At 59.7% G+C, this 16,069-nt stretch overlaps 1 protein-coding gene across 1 annotated transcript; it reads right to left on the bottom strand.

Moving 5' to 3' along the window:
- Nucleotides 1-3,016: 3,016 nt before the first annotated feature.
- Nucleotides 3,017-15,694, bottom strand: EPPK1 (epiplakin 1). The gene has a single exon (XM_077781580.1). The coding sequence runs from the start codon at nt 15,671-15,673 to the stop codon at nt 3,074-3,076; it is 12,600 nt and encodes a 4,199-aa protein (XP_077637706.1). The 5' UTR covers nt 15,674-15,694; the 3' UTR covers nt 3,017-3,073.
- Between the last annotated feature and the right edge of the window lie 375 nt (nt 15,695-16,069).

Genomic DNA, 16,069 nt, shown 5'->3' on the forward strand with positions numbered 1-16,069 from the left:
GGCAGGGTTGGTGTCTTGGAAGTGTGGGACCCTGGACAGGGTGGGACCCTGGGCAGGGTGGGATTCTCGGCAGGATTTTATCCTCGGCATGGTTTTATCCTCGGCAATGTGGGACCCTCGGCAGGGTGGGACCCTAGCAGGATTTTATCCTCAGCAGGATTTTATTCTCGGCACTGTGGGACCCTCGGCAGGGCCGGACCCCCGGCGCCGCTGCTGTCACCTGCTCGGCAGGTACCGCCGGCCGCCGCCCCTGCTCCGCCTCTTCCTCCGCAGCTCCGGCGCCTCCGGAGGAAAGAATAACAAAAATATTCCCAGGAAAGAATAACAAAAATGTTCCCTTTCAAAAACCACACGGAGCCAGCCCATCCCCGCGCCCAGGGGACGGGCACGGGCAGACACGGACACGGACAAAAATGCTCTTTATTCCGGCTGGGAGGGATTGCACAACTCTGATCTCTGTGGGAAAGGGACTATCAAGTATCCTCTGCCCTGCCTCGTTGTTCCTGGGAAAAAGGGATCGGCCAGGCTTTTCCTGGTGTTCAGAGCACCTGGCCTGTGGCAGGGTCCGGGAGGGAAATAATCTGGGGGTGCTGGGGTGGTGCCAGAGCTGCAGGGATGGTGTCAGGGTCACTGGGGTGGTGCCAGGAGTGCGCCACAGTTGCACCCTTCCCAGGGAACTTCTTTACCATTTGGCTTCCTGGCAGCCGAGTTTCCCTTGGCAGCTCTGGAGCACAGCAAGGGGAAGGATCACGCTGAAGATCTGGCCCAGGTTGCCTCCAGCCACACTCCTGTTGTCCCCTGAGGCACATTGGGACACAGGTATGGTCAGAGCTCTGCTCATTCAGTGCCTGCTCCAGGGGTCCCCAAGCCCTGGAGCTTCTCAGAGCCTCAGCTGGGAATGGGGTACATCTCCAGAGCTCTCCTTGGGCACTGGAGGATGTGCAGGCCTAACTGGAGCTGGTTCTGCCCAGCTGGCCGAAGATGGAGCTTCACCGCCCTTCTCTGAGGGTCAGGGTCAGCCATCCATGCCACCCCCGTTCCCAGGACGCAGGTGACAGGTGACAGGTGCTGGCAGAATGTCCTGCTGAGAGCAGACAGGGCAAACCTTGCCCCAGAGATCATCACTTGATAACTGATAACACCCCATGAGGTGGCTGCTCTGCCTGGGCTGGCTGAGCCTGCGCTCCCCCAGCTCAGCCGCCTGCCACCCGCTCCGCCCACGGGGCCACCAACACCTTCAGGAGGACAGTGTCACACACATGGCCACTGTGGTCACAGCAGATGTGGGCAGTGGCCTCTGGAGACTGCAGACCTGTGCCAGCTCATTGTGCTTGGCCGAGCAGTCCCAAAATGTGCCCACGAGGGCTGAACATGGAGCAGAGGCAGATGTGCCTCTGCCAGGAGCTCAGGAGTCATGGAGTCATGGAGTGGCTTGGGAGGGAAGGGAATTTAAAGATCATCCAGTTCCAACCTCCAGTGTCACGGGCAGAAACACCTTCTGCTAGCCCAGGCTGCTCCAAGCCCCATCCAGCCTGGCCTTGGACACTGCCAGGGGTCCAGGGGCAGCCACAGCCACTCTGGGCACCCTGTGCCAGGGCTGCCCACCCTCACAGGGAGGAATCCCTTCCCAATACCCAAGAATCCAGGAGGTGCTCTGGAACATGGGGTTTGCTGTGCTGTGGAGAGCTGGGGCACACGATATTCCAACTGCATCCCCACCAAAAGGGTCCCCAGCAGGTCAGCTTTGGGCTGCAGGCAGGGGGAGAGCTGAGTCCTGTCCTGTGTCTCAGCAGGGCCTTTGGTTCTTGTGTTTCCCACTTTCAGCTTCACCAGCAGCTGATCCTCAAACGCGCCCCTGGGCACAGAGGGGCTGTGGGTTGGGTTGGGTAAGGTGGGGTTATGAAATCCCAGACTCACAGAATCCCAGGATGGGTCAGGCTGGAAGGAGCCATTGTGGGGGTCCTCAGGAAGGGTCATCACAGACCACACGGCACATTAATTTGTTCCATCAATTTCCGAGCCCCTGTAATTCTCTGGGTCCCACAGCAGGTTACGGTGAGGAGTCCCACACCTCCTCTACGCTTGTTCCCAGGTATCAGCTGTACAAGCTAGTGGCCAGAAGTCCATTTTCCAGGACATTACCAGGTTAATTGAGGCAATCACCCCAAGGCAGCACATTTAGGGACGGTAAGTTTCCTTCCATTAAACAGCAGTAGAATTATTCATCCCTGAACTGCATGGAAGAGTGGCTCCAGGGCTGTTCCTCTCCTGTGGCATGTGGCTGAGTCAGCTCAGGACACAGGAGGGCAAAAGGAGCAGGAGGGAACGGAGACTCCCCTGGGGATGGATGGACTGAAAGCACAGCACAGCCACGTCCTCTCCCAGCTCCTGAGAGGATCCGTCCCCACAGAGCCTTCACGGGGGAAGGGAAAGCAAAGAGACAGACCAAACCACTCTGGGATGGGGCTGTTTGTGCTCCAGACACCCCCGGAAAGGCAGGACAGGCTGAGGCACGGAGAGCAAACACAGATTATGTGTTCCATGCCAGTGACACCCAACGCAAACCTGGAATCCTGCCCACACAGAAATCTGCTCTCCACACTGTCCTGACTTGAAAACTTGCAACCCAAATATTGTCCTGCAAATCTTCTGGGGAAAACAGCAGGCATATGCGGAAAAAAAAGGACAGAGAATAAAAATACCACTCACAGCAACACCCATACGGAAAAAAGACCCACAATAAAACCTGCGTGAGAAAAAGGAGGATGACACACTTCACCAAAATGCCCTGAGATAACCCAGGTTGCCTCCTCTATTCCTGAAAGGCGACCAAGGAAAGATGAACAATGCAATGCAAGAACACTGCTCGGGGGAGGCACTTCAAAGCTGCACCTGATCTGGGTGGGTGGTGATAAAGAAAAGAGATCATGAAGGAAATTCCCTCACTGGGATCATAAACGGTAAAAAAATATTTAGGAAAAGAAAGACAAACACCAGCAGCAAAAAAATTATTCACAATAGTAACACTCTTCCCCAAGGATAAAACAAGGAAAAAAATAAAATGGTTTGGCAATTATTTCTGAAAAACTTGGAAGAAATACAGCCCCGTCTCCGGGTCGGGCACGCAGCGGCGCAGCAGCTGCAGGTACGTCAGGTTCTCGTGGGTGTTGGGGTCGAAGAAGCCCTTGGTGTCGTCGCCGGGGTCGGAGAGGATCTGGTTCATCTCCTGGTCAAAGTAGCCACGCTTGTAGGCCACCTCCACGGGGACGCGGTGGCTGTGCACGGGGTCGATGATGCCGCCGGTGGCGATCTGGGCCTCGAGCAGGCGGATGCCGTGATCCCTGACGATCAGCTCCTTCTTCATGGCCTGGAACAGGGAGATCTTGTCGCCCGTGTAGGGGTCGGAGTAGCCCGTCACGGCCCGCTCTGCCGACAGCAGCTTCTCGTGCAGCTCGCTGCCCACCAGCCCAGAGGACACAGCCTCGTCCACAGAGAGCTTCTGGTTCTTGACGGGGTCCACCAGGAAGCCGGTGGCCGCCTGCGCCTCCAGCAGCACCAGCGCCGTGCCCTGCCTCAGGATGCCCTTCCACATGGCCTGGTAGATGCTCATCTTCTCCATCTTGCCCGGGTGGTCCTTGGAGGGCACCAGCACGCCGGCGATGACGCCCGTGCCGTCCAGGTAGCGCTTGACCGAGGCCATTTGCGTCACCTCCTGCACCGTCCTGGCGCCCTGCACCAGGTCGGCCAGCGTGCCCGTGTCGATGATGCCCGAGTCCAGCAGGTCCGAGGCGCTCACCTGCCTCCTGAGGCCCGTGAATTTCACGCTGCTGCTGCGCTGCGCTGCCTCCTCCACCAGGAGGGTGAGCAGCGCGGCCAGCTCGGCCAGCGCCAGGCTCCCGGCCCGCAACCGCCCCAGCAGCTCCTGACGCTTCACCTCTGACACGAGCTTGGAGAACAGGAGCTCCCACAGGGACACCTTCCTGCCGTGGAAGCCGCCTGCCGAGACCTGGACCGTGTGGGACTTGAGGGACCGCTCCAGCTCCAGCTTCTGTTCCTGCTCCTTCTGGGAGTTTGTGGCACTGCCGTTCTGGGTGGGTTCGGGCAGGACCTCCCTTTCTGGGGACTTGGGGGCCCCGTTATCTCCATGGCCCTGGGCCTCAGCCCTGGTGACGATGGCCGTGAGGATGTCGATCATCTCTGCAATGGTGACTGTCCCTGCCTTGTACTGGCGCAGGAGGTCCTGGCGCCGGTGGTCGGGGACGTAGCGGGAGAAGAGGAGCTCCCAGACGGTGACGCTCTGGCCCTGGAAGAGCCCCACAGGCAGCGTGGTGCGGGCGGCCTGCAGGGCTTTGCGGGCGTCCTCGTTCAGCTGGTAGAGCACGGAGCCCTTGTCCATCAGCTGCAGCATGAGCAGCCCCGTCTCCGGGTCGGGCACGCAGCGGCGCAGCAGCTGCAGGTACGTCAGGTTCTCGTGGGTGTTGGGGTCGAAGAAGCCCTTGGTGTCGTCGCCGGGGTCGGAGAGGATCTGGTTCATCTCCTGGTCAAAGTAGCCACGCTTGTAGGCCACCTCCACGGGGACGCGGTGGCTGTGCACGGGGTCGATGATGCCGCCGGTGGCGATCTGGGCCTCGAGCAGGCGGATGCCGTGATCCCTGACGATCAGCTCCTTCTTCATGGCCTGGAACAGGGAGATCTTGTCGCCCGTGTAGGGGTCGGAGTAGCCCGTCACGGCCCGCTCTGCCGACAGCAGCTTCTCGTGCAGCTCGCTGCCCACCAGCCCAGAGGACACAGCCTCGTCCACAGAGAGCTTCTGGTTCTTGACGGGGTCCACCAGGAAGCCGGTGGCCGCCTGCGCCTCCAGCAGCACCAGCGCCGTGCCCTGCCTCAGGATGCCCTTCCACATGGCCTGGTAGATGCTCATCTTCTCCATCTTGCCTGGGTGGTCCTTGGAGGGCACCAGCACGCCGGCGATGACGCCCGTGCCGTCCAGGTAGCGCTTGACCGAGGCCATTTGCGTCACCTCCTGCACCGTCCTGGCGCCCTGCACCAGGTCGGCCAGCGTGCCCGTGTCGATGATGCCCGAGTCCAGCAGGTCCGAGGCGCTCACCTGCCTCCTGAGGCCCGTGAATTTCACGCTGCTGCTGCGCTGCGCTGCCTCCTCCACCAGGAGGGTGAGCAGCGCGGCCAGCTCGGCCAGCGCCAGGCTCCCGGCCCGCAACCGCCCCAGCAGCTCCTGACGCTTCACCTCTGACACGAGCTTGGAGAACAGGAGCTCCCACAGGGACACCTTCCTGCCGTGGAAGCCGCCTGCCGAGACCTGGACCGTGTGGGACTTGAGGGACCGCTCCAGCTCCAGCTTCTGTTCCTGCTCCTTCTGGGAGTTTGTGGCACTGCCGTTCTGGGTGGGTTCGGGCAGGACCTCCCTTTCTGGGGACTTGGGGGCCCCGTTATCTCCATGGCCCTGGGCCTCAGCCCTGGTGACGATGGCCGTGAGGATGTCGATCATCTCTGCAATGGTGACTGTCCCTGCCTTGTACTGGCGCAGGAGGTCCTGGCGCCGGTGGTCGGGGACGTAGCGGGAGAAGAGGAGCTCCCAGACGGTGACGCTCTGGCCCTGGAAGAGCCCCACAGGCAGCGTGGTGCGGGCGGCCTGCAGGGCTTTGCGGGCGTCCTCGTTCAGCTGGTAGAGCACGGAGCCCTTGTCCATCAGCTGCAGCATGAGCAGCCCCGTCTCCGGGTCGGGCACGCAGCGGCGCAGCAGCTGCAGGTACGTCAGGTTCTCGTGGGTGTTGGGGTCGAAGAAGCCCTTGGTGTCGTCGCCGGGGTCGGAGAGGATCTGGTTCATCTCCTGGTCAAAGTAGCCACGCTTGTAGGCCACCTCCACGGGGACGCGGTGGCTGTGCACGGGGTCGATGATGCCACCGGTGGCGATCTGGGCCTCGAGCAGGCGGATGCCGTGATCCCTGACGATCAGCTCCTTCTTCATGGCCTGGAACAGGGAGATCTTGTCGCCCGTGTAGGGGTCGGAGTAGCCCGTCACAGCCCGCTCTGCCGACAGCAGCTTCTCGTGCAGCTCGCTGCCCACCAGCCCAGAGGACACAGCCTCGTCCACAGAGAGCTTCTGGTTCTTGACGGGGTCCACCAGGAAGCCGGTGGCCGCCTGCGCCTCCAGCAGCACCAGCGCCGTGCCCTGCCTCAGGATGCCCTTCCACATGGCCTGGTAGATGCTCATCTTCTCCATCTTGCCTGGGTGGTCCTTGGAGGGCACCAGCACGCCGGCAATGACGCCCGTGCCGTCCAGGTAGCGCTTGACCGAGGCCATTTGCGTCACCTCCTGCACCGTCCTGGCGCCCTGCACCAGGTCGGCCAGCGTGCCCGTGTCGATGATGCCCGAGTCCAGCAGGTCCGAGGCGCTCACCTGCCTCCTGAGGCCCGTGAATTTCACGCTGCTGCTGCGCTGCGCCGCCTCCTCCACCAGGAGGGTGAGCAGCGCGGCCAGCTCGGCCAGCGCCAGGCTCCCGGCCCGCAACCGCCCCAGCAGCTCCTGACGCTTCACCTCTGACACGAGCTTGGAGAACAGGAGCTCCCACAGGGACACCTTCCTGCCGTGGAAGCCTCCAGCCGAGACCTCGACCGTGTGGGACTTGAGGGACCGCTCCAGCTCCTGCTCCTGCTCCAGCTTCTGTTCCTGCTCCTTCTGGGAGTTTGAGGCACTGCCGTTTTGGGTGGGTTCGGGCAGGACCTCACTTTCTGGGGACTTGGGGGTCCCGTTATCTCCATGGCCCTGGGCCTCAGCCCTGGTGACGATGGCCGTGAGGATGTCGATCATCTCTGCAATGGTGACTGTCCCTGCCTTGTACCGGCGCAGGAGGTCCTGGCGCCGGTGGTCGGGGACGTAGCGGGAGAAGAGGAGCTCCCAGACGGTGACGCTCTGGCCCTGGAAGAGCCCCACAGGCAGCGTGGTGCGGGCGGCCTGCAGGGCTTTGCGGGCGTCCTCGTTCAGCTGGTAGAGCACGGAGCCCTTGTCCATCAGCTGCAGCATGAGCAGCCCCGTCTCCGGGTCGGGCACGCAGCGGCGCAGCAGCTGCAGGTACGTCAGGTTCTCGTGGGTGTTGGGGTCGAAGAAGCCCTTGGTGTCGTCGCCGGGGTCGGAGAGGATCTGGTTCATCTCCTGGTCAAAGTAGCCACGCTTGTAGGCCACCTCCACGGGGACGCGGTGGCTGTGCACGGGGTCGATGATGCCGCCGGTGGCGATCTGGGCCTCGAGCAGGCGGATGCCGTGATCCCTGACGATCAGCTCCTTCTTCATGGCCTGGAACAGGGAGATCTTGTCGCCCGTGTAGGGGTCGGAGTAGCCCGTCACGGCCCGCTCTGCCGACAGCAGCTTCTCGTGCAGCTCGCTGCCCACCAGCCCAGAGGACACAGCCTCGTCCACAGAGAGCTTCTGGTTCTTGACGGGGTCCACCAGGAAGCCGGTGGCCGCCTGCGCCTCTAGCAGCACCAGCGCCGTGCCCTGCCTCAGGATGCCCTTCCACATGGCCTGGTAGATGCTCATCTTCTCCATCTTGCCCGGGTGGTCCTTGGAGGGCACCAGCACGCCGGCGATGACGCCCGTGCCGTCCAGGTAGCGCTTGACCGAGGCCATTTGCGTCACCTCCTGCACCGTCCTGGCGCCCTGCACCAGGTCGGCCAGCGTGCCCGTGTCGATGATGCCCGAGTCCAGCAGGTCCGAGGCGCTCACCTGCCTCCTGAGGCCCGTGAATTTCACGCTGCTGCTGCGCTGCGCCGCCTCCTCCACCAGGAGGGTGAGCAGCGCGGCCAGCTCGGCCAGCGCCAGGCTCCCGGCCCGCAACCGCCCCAGCAGCTCCTGACGCTTCACCTCTGACACGAGCTTGGAGAACAGGAGCTCCCACAGGGACACCTTCCTGCCGTGGAAGCCTCCAGCCGAGACCTCGACCGTGTGGGACTTGAGGGACCGCTCCAGCTCCAGTTCCTGCTCCAGCTTCTGTTCCTGCTCCTTCTGGGAGTTTGTGGCACTGCCGTTCTGGGTGGGTTCCGGCAGGACCTCCCTTTCTGGGGACTTGGGGGCCCCGTTATCTCCATGGCCCTGGGCCTCAGCCCTGGTGACGATGGCCGTGAGGATGTCTATCATCTCTGCAATGGTGACTGTCCCTGCCTTGTACCGGCGCAGGAGGTCCTGGCGCCGGTGGTCGGGGACGTAGCGGGAGAAGAGGAGCTCCCAGACGGTGACGCTCTGGCCCTGGAAGAGCCCCACAGGCAGCGTGGTGCGGGCGGCCTGCAGGGCTTTGCGGGCGTCCTCGTTCAGCTGGTAGAGCACGGAGCCCTTGTCCATCAGCTGCAGCATGAGCAGCCCCGTCTCCGGGTCGGGCACGCAGCGGCGCAGCAGCTGCAGGTACGTCAGGTTCTCGTGGGTGTTGGGGTCGAAGAAGCCCTTGGTGTCGTCGCCGGGGTCGGAGAGGATCTGGTTCATCTCCTGGTCAAAGTAGCCACGCTTGTAGGCCACCTCCACGGGGACGCGGTGGCTGTGCACGGGGTCGATGATGCCGCCGGTGGCGATCTGGGCCTCGAGCAGGCGGATGCCGTGATCCCTGACGATCAGCTCCTGCTTCATGGCCTGGAACAAGGACATCTTTTGTCCCGTGTAGGGGTGGGTGTAGCCTGTCACAGCTCTCTCGGCACTTAGAAGTTTGTTTTTCAGTTCACTTCCCACCAGCCCAGAGGACACAGCCTCGTCCACAGAGAGCTTCTGGTTCTTCACCGGGTCAATGATGAAGCCGGTGGCCGCCTGCGCCTCCAGCAGCACCAGCGCCGTGCCCTGCCTCAGGATGCCCTTCCACATGGCCTGGTAGATGCTCATCTTCTCCTTTTTTCCTGGCGGGGCCTTGGAGGGCACCAGCACACCAGCAATGCTTCCAGTTCCCTCCAGGTACCTCCTCACACTGTCCATTTTTGCTATTTCTTGTGCTGTCTCCTTTCCTTCCTGGAGTTTTTCTATTGTTTCCTCTGTAATTATTTGTGCACTGAGCAGTTCTGATGCCGTAATTTGTTGTCGGAGTCCCTGGAACCAGACATCACTTCTGTCCTCTTCTTTTTCCCTAATGATCTTTAGTATTGTCTCAATGATGCCTTGCACAATGTGCTGGGACTCCGCTTTGTATTTTTTCACCAGTTCTTTTCTTTTCTCCTCTGTGATGTACTCGGAGCAGAGAAGCTCCCACAATGATAATACTTGTCCCTTGTATTTTCCCACAGGCACCTGTACCTCTGTGCACAACAGGGCATTTTTCGTTTGCTCATCGATGTAGAAATAGTCACCTTCCTTTTCCAGGACCTGCAGCAGGTACAAGCCGCTCTCCCTGTCTTTGGCACACCTCTGCAGGAGCTGGCTGTAGCTGATCTTCTCGTGAGTGTTTGGATCTTTGAAGCCTTTGCTACCGTGATCTGGATCCGAAAGCAGGAGGAACATGTCCTCGTCCAGGTGCCCACGTTTGTAGGCCACCTCCACGGGCAGGCGGTGGTCATGCCAGGGGTCGATGATGCCACCAGTGGCAAGCTGGGCCTCGAGCAGGCGGATGCCGCGATCCCTGGCTATTACCTTGTGTCTTACAGCCTGGAAGAGAGATATTTTACTTCCTGTTTGAGGATCTGTGTATCCCGTCACGGCTTTCTCTGCTGACAGCAGCTGCTCGCGCAGCTCGCTGCCCACCAGCCCAGAGGACACAGCCTCGTCCACAGAGAGCCTCTGGTTGTTCCGGGGGTCAAGGAGGAAGCCGGTGGCCGCCTGCGCCTCCAGCAGCCCCAGCGCACACTGCTCAGTGAGGAGACCTTCCTTCAGCGCCTGGTAGATGCTCATCACCTCTTTCCTCAACGGGAGGAGAACCCCAGCGATGCACCCAGTGCCGTCCAGGTACCTTTGGATGGTGTCCCTCTTTGTGAGGCTGGCAAGTGTGAGACTCCCATCATGCAGCTGATCCAGAGTTTTCTTGTCAATGATCTCAGAGTTGAACAATTCTGATACCGACACCTCCCCCCGCAGTCCTTTGATCTTGAGGGCTTCTCCTCTTCGCTCTGTGTCCTCAATGATTTTTAAGATGAGGGATATCAGCTCTTCCAGCACTAGGGTTTTGCTTTTGTACTGCATCACTAGCTCTTTCCTTTTCTGCTCTGAGATGTAGTGAGAGCAGAGGACTTCCCAGACGGAAACGGTTTGGTCCTTAAACTTTCCAACTTTCACTTGAAGGGGCTTGGAGCGCAAAGCCTGTTTTGTGGACTCATCGATGTAGAAGTACTTTCCTCCCTCCTTTACAACCTGCAGCATGTACAACCCAGTCTCTGGGTCTTGGACACATCTCTCCAGGAGCTGCATATATGTCAGGTTCTCGTGGGTGTTGGGGTCGAAGAAGCCCTTGGTGTCATCGCCGGGGTCGGAGAGGATCTGGTTCATCTCCTGGTCAAAGTAGCCACGCTTGTAGGCCACCTCCACGGGGACGCGGTGGCTGTGCACGGGGTCGATGATGCCGCCGGTGGCGATCTGGGCCTCGAGCAGGCGGATGCCGTGGCTCTTCACAATCAGCCCTTGGTTCATGGCCTCAAACAGGGACATTGGGGCTTTGGTGTAGGGGTCAGTGTAGCCCGTCACGGCTCTCTCCGCACAGAGCAGCTTTTCAAAAATCTCCCCTCCAATCAGACCCACCTCTAACGCCTCCTCCACTGAAAACTTCTTGTTTTTCTCAGGATCGATGATGTAGCCAGTGGCTGCCTGCGCCTCCAGCAGCACCAGGGCGGTCCCTGGCCTCAGGATGCCCTTCCACATGGCCTGGTAGATGCTCATCTTCTCATTGCTTGGCTGGATAAGGACCCCTGCTATGAAATTGCTGCCCTCCAGGTACCTGCGGACAGACTCCATTTCAGTCACTTCTTTGACTGTTTTCTTCCCCTGGTTGAGATCATCGAGGGTTTTTTTGTCGATCAGCTGGGACTGGAAGAGGTCACTGGCAGACACTCTTTTCCGCAGGCCCTTGAATACAAATTTCTTGCCCCGTGCCTCAGTCTCTTGGATGATTGTGGTGATAATTGTTGTGATTTCCTGCAGCACTTCAGCCTTCTCATCTTTGTACTTTTGCACCAACTCTCTTCTCTTGCTGTCTGAGAAGTATTCGGAGTTGAGGAGGTCCCAGACAGACACGGTCTGTCCTTTGAACCGCCCCACGTTGACACAAACAGTCACAGATTTCAGCACCTTCATGGTCTGCTCATCCACACAGAACATTGCGTTTTCTGACAGAGGGAGGAGCCACAGACCCGACTCGGCCTCACGAATGCACCGGTCCTTCAGCTGCTGGTAGGTCACATTCTCCTTCGTGTTTGGGTCAAAAAAGGTCTTGGTGCAGTCATCCAGCTGCGAGAGGGTTTGGTTCAGGTCCTCGTCGAAGAAGCCATACCTGCAGGCAGCCTGGAGCGGCAGGTGGAGGTGGTGGATGGGATCAACGACCCCTCCCGTGGCCAGCTGGGCCTCCAGCAAGGGCACGGCCTCTGCCAGGGGGATGAGCTCCTTCCTGAGCGCTTGGCACAGGGAGATGGAGCCCCCGGTGTAGGGGTCTGTGTAGCCCGTCACAGCCCTCTCAGCCAGAAGGAGTTTCTCACTAAGCTCCTCTCCAACAACAGCCGCTCTCACGGCGTCCCTCACACTGAGCCTCCGGTTTGTGGCAGGGTCAGTCAGGTATCCTGTGGCTGCCTGAGCCTCGAGCAGCCTCAGAGCAACCCCAGGGAGGAGGAGATTGTTTTTCATGGCATCATAGATGCTCATCTTCTGTTTGGATGCCTCTATGAAGATCCCAGCTATGCTGCCCGTGCCCTTCAAGTACCTCTGTACACTCTCCATTGCAGCCACTTCTTCAGCAGTCCTGACACCCTGAGCCAGTTCTTCAAAAGTCTTCTCAGAAATTATGCCCGTGTCCAGCAGCCAGACCACAGGGACACTGCCCCTCAGGCCTTCCAGGGAGATTTGGGTCCTGGCTTTCATCTCCATCTCCCCCACCAGCCTGAGCACAAGAGCCACCAGCTGCTCCAGCGACAGCTCCTTCGACCGGAACTTCTCCACGAAGTCGCTTCTCTGTTCCTCGGTGAAATACCCCGAGTGCACGAGCTCCCAGAGGGAGACTCCTTTTTCCTTCACCATGGTTTCCTTGAAAATCCGTTGGATTTGCTCATCGGTGTAGGCAGGAGCAGCTGTCTGTGCCAGAGGCAGCAAGTGGAAGCCGGAGACGTCGTCCTTCTGGCAGTGCTGGATGAGCTCGGCATAGGTCACACTCTCTTTGCTGTCTGGGAGGCAGAAGACTCTGTGGTCATCACTGGGCTTGGAAAGGGCCTTGCTTGTATCCTCATCCAGGCAGCCTCGCTGTTGGGCTGACTCAAGGGGGATGTGGTGGCCACACGTTGGGTCAATGATGCCTCCTGTGGCCATCTGCACCTCCATGAGCTGCATGGCCTGCTTATCTGCGATCAGGCCCTTCTTCATCGCCTGGAAAAGGGGGATCTTCTTGCCCGTGAAAGGGTCTTTATAGCCCGTCACAGCCCCTTCCGCCTGCTGCAGCTTCTCGTGGACGTCTGGCCCAATGACTCCCTCCTTGACGGCCTCATCCACACAGAGCTTCTGGTTGTTCACTGGGTCAATAATGAAGCCCGTGGCAGCCTGGGCCTCCAGCAGGGGCAGGGCCACTCCTGGCACCATGATGTTCTGCTTCATGGCCTCATAAATGCTCATCCTCTGGTTGGATGGCTGGAGCACAATGCCCCCAATGCTGCCCGAGCCATAGAGGTACTTCCTGACAGAGTCCATGTGCAGGACTTGTTCTGGGGTGACGGATCCCTCCAGCACCTGCTCCAACAGGGCCCTGTCGATGACACCAGTTTCCATCAGGTGATAAGCGCTGACATTGCCTCTTATGGCCGGGAACTTGATGGGGGCCCATTTCTTCATCTCCTCCTCCAGCATGAGCCGGATTTGCTCCAGGCTGAGCTTCTTCAGCTGGAAGTGGTTGAAAATCTCCCGGCGCCTCCCCTCGCTGAAGTACTCTGAGTTCAGCAGGTCCCACACAGAAACCTTCTCTCCCCGCAAGCGCCCAAACCTGACGGGCAGCCAGGAGCTCCTGAACACCTGCCTGGTGGCCTCATCGATGAACTGCCGCTTCCTGCTGTTCAGAGGGAGGAGGCAGAGCCCGGTGGAGGGCTCGGTGATGCATTTCTCCTTCAGCTGCAGGTACGTCAGGTTCTCGTGGGTGTTGGGGTCGAAGAAGCCCTTGGTGTCGTCACTGGGGTCAGAGAGGATTAAATTCATCTTCTTGTCAAAGTAGCCTCGTTTGTAGGCCACCTCCACTGGGATGCGGTGGCTGTTGACAGGGTCAATGATGCCACCGGTGGCGATCTGGGCCTCGAGCAGGCGGATGCCGTGATCCCTGACAATCAGATCCTTCTGCATGGCCTGGAACAGGGAGATCTTAGCCCCTGAGTAAGGATCTCGGTAGCCAGTGACAGATTTCTCCGCAGCCAGCAGTTTGTCGTAAACGTCCGGGCCAATGACGTTTGCCCGTAAAGCCTCATCCACGGAATACCTCTTGTTGGCAGCTGGGTCAATGACGAACCCTGTGGCAGCCTGTGCCTCCAGGAGAATCAGAGACGTTCCCGGCCTGAGAAGTCCCTTCCGCTTTGCCTGGTAGATGCTGATCTTCTCCTGGGAGTCGGGGAGCAGCAGCCCACCGATGCTTCCTGTGCCCTGCAGGTACTTCCTGACAGTGTCCATGCTGACTACTTCTTTGGCCGAAGTTTCTCCTTCCTTGAGTTTCTTGAACAAGTCTTTGTTGATAATTTCTGAGCTCAGGAGCTGGTCAGCCGTCACCTGGTCTCTCAGACCCTTGAAGGTGACATTAGCAGTGGCAGCCTTTTCCTCAATGGCAGCTCTGATGGCCTCTTCCAGTCCTGGCAGGGAGAGCATTCCTGCCAGGAACTGCTGAGCCAGCACAGCTCTTTGCTCACCCTGGATGTAGTCAGAGAAGAGCAGTTTCCACAGGGACACTGACTTTCCCTTGAATTTCCCCACAGCAACAGGTACCTGTGTGTTTTCCAGCTCTGTCTGGGTCTTGTGGTCAAAGAAGCCCTTGAGTGTCCCCTGGGGCCCTTTGCCTCCATCCCCGGCGAGCGGCAGCAGCAGGAGCCCCGTGCTGGCATCGGTGACGCAGCGCTGCAGCAGCTCTGTGTAGCTCAGCTTCTCCTTGGAGCCGGGGTCGAAGAACCCCTTCACATCGTCAGGGGGGCTGGAGAGGAGCTCTCGGGTGGCCTCGTCCAGGTACCCCCACTCGCAGGCTGTCTCCATGGGGACACGGAGGTGCCTGCCTGGGGCGATGACACCCCCCGTGGCCCCCTGAGCCTCCAGAAGGCAAAGGCCATGATCCCTGGGAACAAAGCCCTTCCTGATGGCTTGGAACAGGGAGAGCATTTCTCCAGTGGACGGGTCCCTGTATCCAGTGACAGCTTTCTCAGCTGAAGACAGCTTCTCGTAAAGCTCTGGGCCAACGAGACCAACCCTGACAGCCTCATCCACTGAGTAGATTTTGTTCTTTAGGGGGTCTGTCAGGCTGCCGGTGGAGGCCTGGACTTGCAGGAGCATGAGAGCAGCACCAGGCACGAGGAGATGCTCCCTCAGTGCCTGGTAAAGGCTCTTCTGCTCCCCGGAAGGCAGAACGACACCAGCCACGCTCCTCATCCCACGCAGGAAGTGCTGAACAATGTCATTCTCTGCCACCTCCTGGGCAGAGATTCTTCCCTCCTCGAGGCCTCTGAACACCTCAGAGCTGATGATGCCAGAGTCCATCAGGTCCCTGCTGCTCACCCTCCTCCCTCCCAGCCCCGGGAATGTGATTTGCAGCGGCAAGAGGAGGAAGCCTGAGGCTGGATCCACAACACACCTCTTCCTCAGCTCCGAGTAAGTGACCTTCTCCATAGTGTTGGGCTCAAGGAACACCTTGCTGTCCTCATTGCCGGGGTCAGAGGCGAGCTGGCTCATCTCTTCATCCAAATATCCCTTCTCACAGGCCACATCTGCCGGGAGCCGGCCGCCGGTGGCCGGGTCGATGACACCTCCGGTTGCCATCTGGGCCTGGAGCAGGCGAATGCCCTGCTCCCTCCCCACCAGCTCCTTCTGGATCGCCTGGTAGAGGGAGATTTTCTCTTCTGTGTAGGGGTCCACAAAGCCAGTAGCAGCTCTGTCAGCTGCGAGCAGCCTCTCCTTCAGCTCCAGCCCCACCAGCCCCGTCCGCACGGCTTCTGCCACGGGGACACGACGGCTCCTCAGCGGGTCGGAGATGGAGCCTGTGGCTGCCTGGGCCTCGAGGAAGCAGAGGGCCGAATCCAGGCTCAGCAGATGCTCTCTGGTGGCCTCATAGAAGCTCATTATCCTCTTTGAAGCCTCTATGTACACGCCTGCAATGCTGCCAGCTGTCTCCGAGGGCTCCCTGGGAGCATCCGGCCCCGCATCCCTGCCAGCTGCTTTTTGCTGTTTGCACGGCATCGCGTCCTGGCACAAGTGGTTTGTCCCTGACACATCTTCCCCGGGAGAGCTGGGAACAGCGTGGCCATTCACTGCTGGCTTGCTCTCCATCCTCCTGCTGCACGCCTCTCACGGCTCTCAGGACTCTGCAGAGAGAGGGAAAGCTCAGTGTGAAACCAACTTCATGGTTTGCATGTCAAATACAGGGAAATCAGAAACATAAATATGCTCAGGCAGGAGGAAGTGACAGCCAGAGGCTGAGCATGTCCAAACCTGGTGTGCCATCCTGAGGGATCTGACCAAACTCAAGGAGTCAGTGGATGAGAAGCCACATGCCCTGGCCACATGCACCGCAACCCCCAAACTCCCTGTGCCCTGGGCTGATCCCCCAGCGCAGGCAGCAGGAAAGGAGGGGGGAATTCTGCCCCTGTGCTCAGGTGAGACCCCACCTGCAGAGCTGCATGAGCTGCTGGAGAGAGCCCAGAGGAGGCCCCGGAGCTGCTCAAG

This window comes from Lonchura striata, chromosome 1 (assembly GCF_046129695.1).
Source record: "Lonchura striata isolate bLonStr1 chromosome 1, bLonStr1.mat, whole genome shotgun sequence".
Taxonomy (NCBI): Eukaryota; Metazoa; Chordata; class Aves; order Passeriformes; family Estrildidae; genus Lonchura; species Lonchura striata.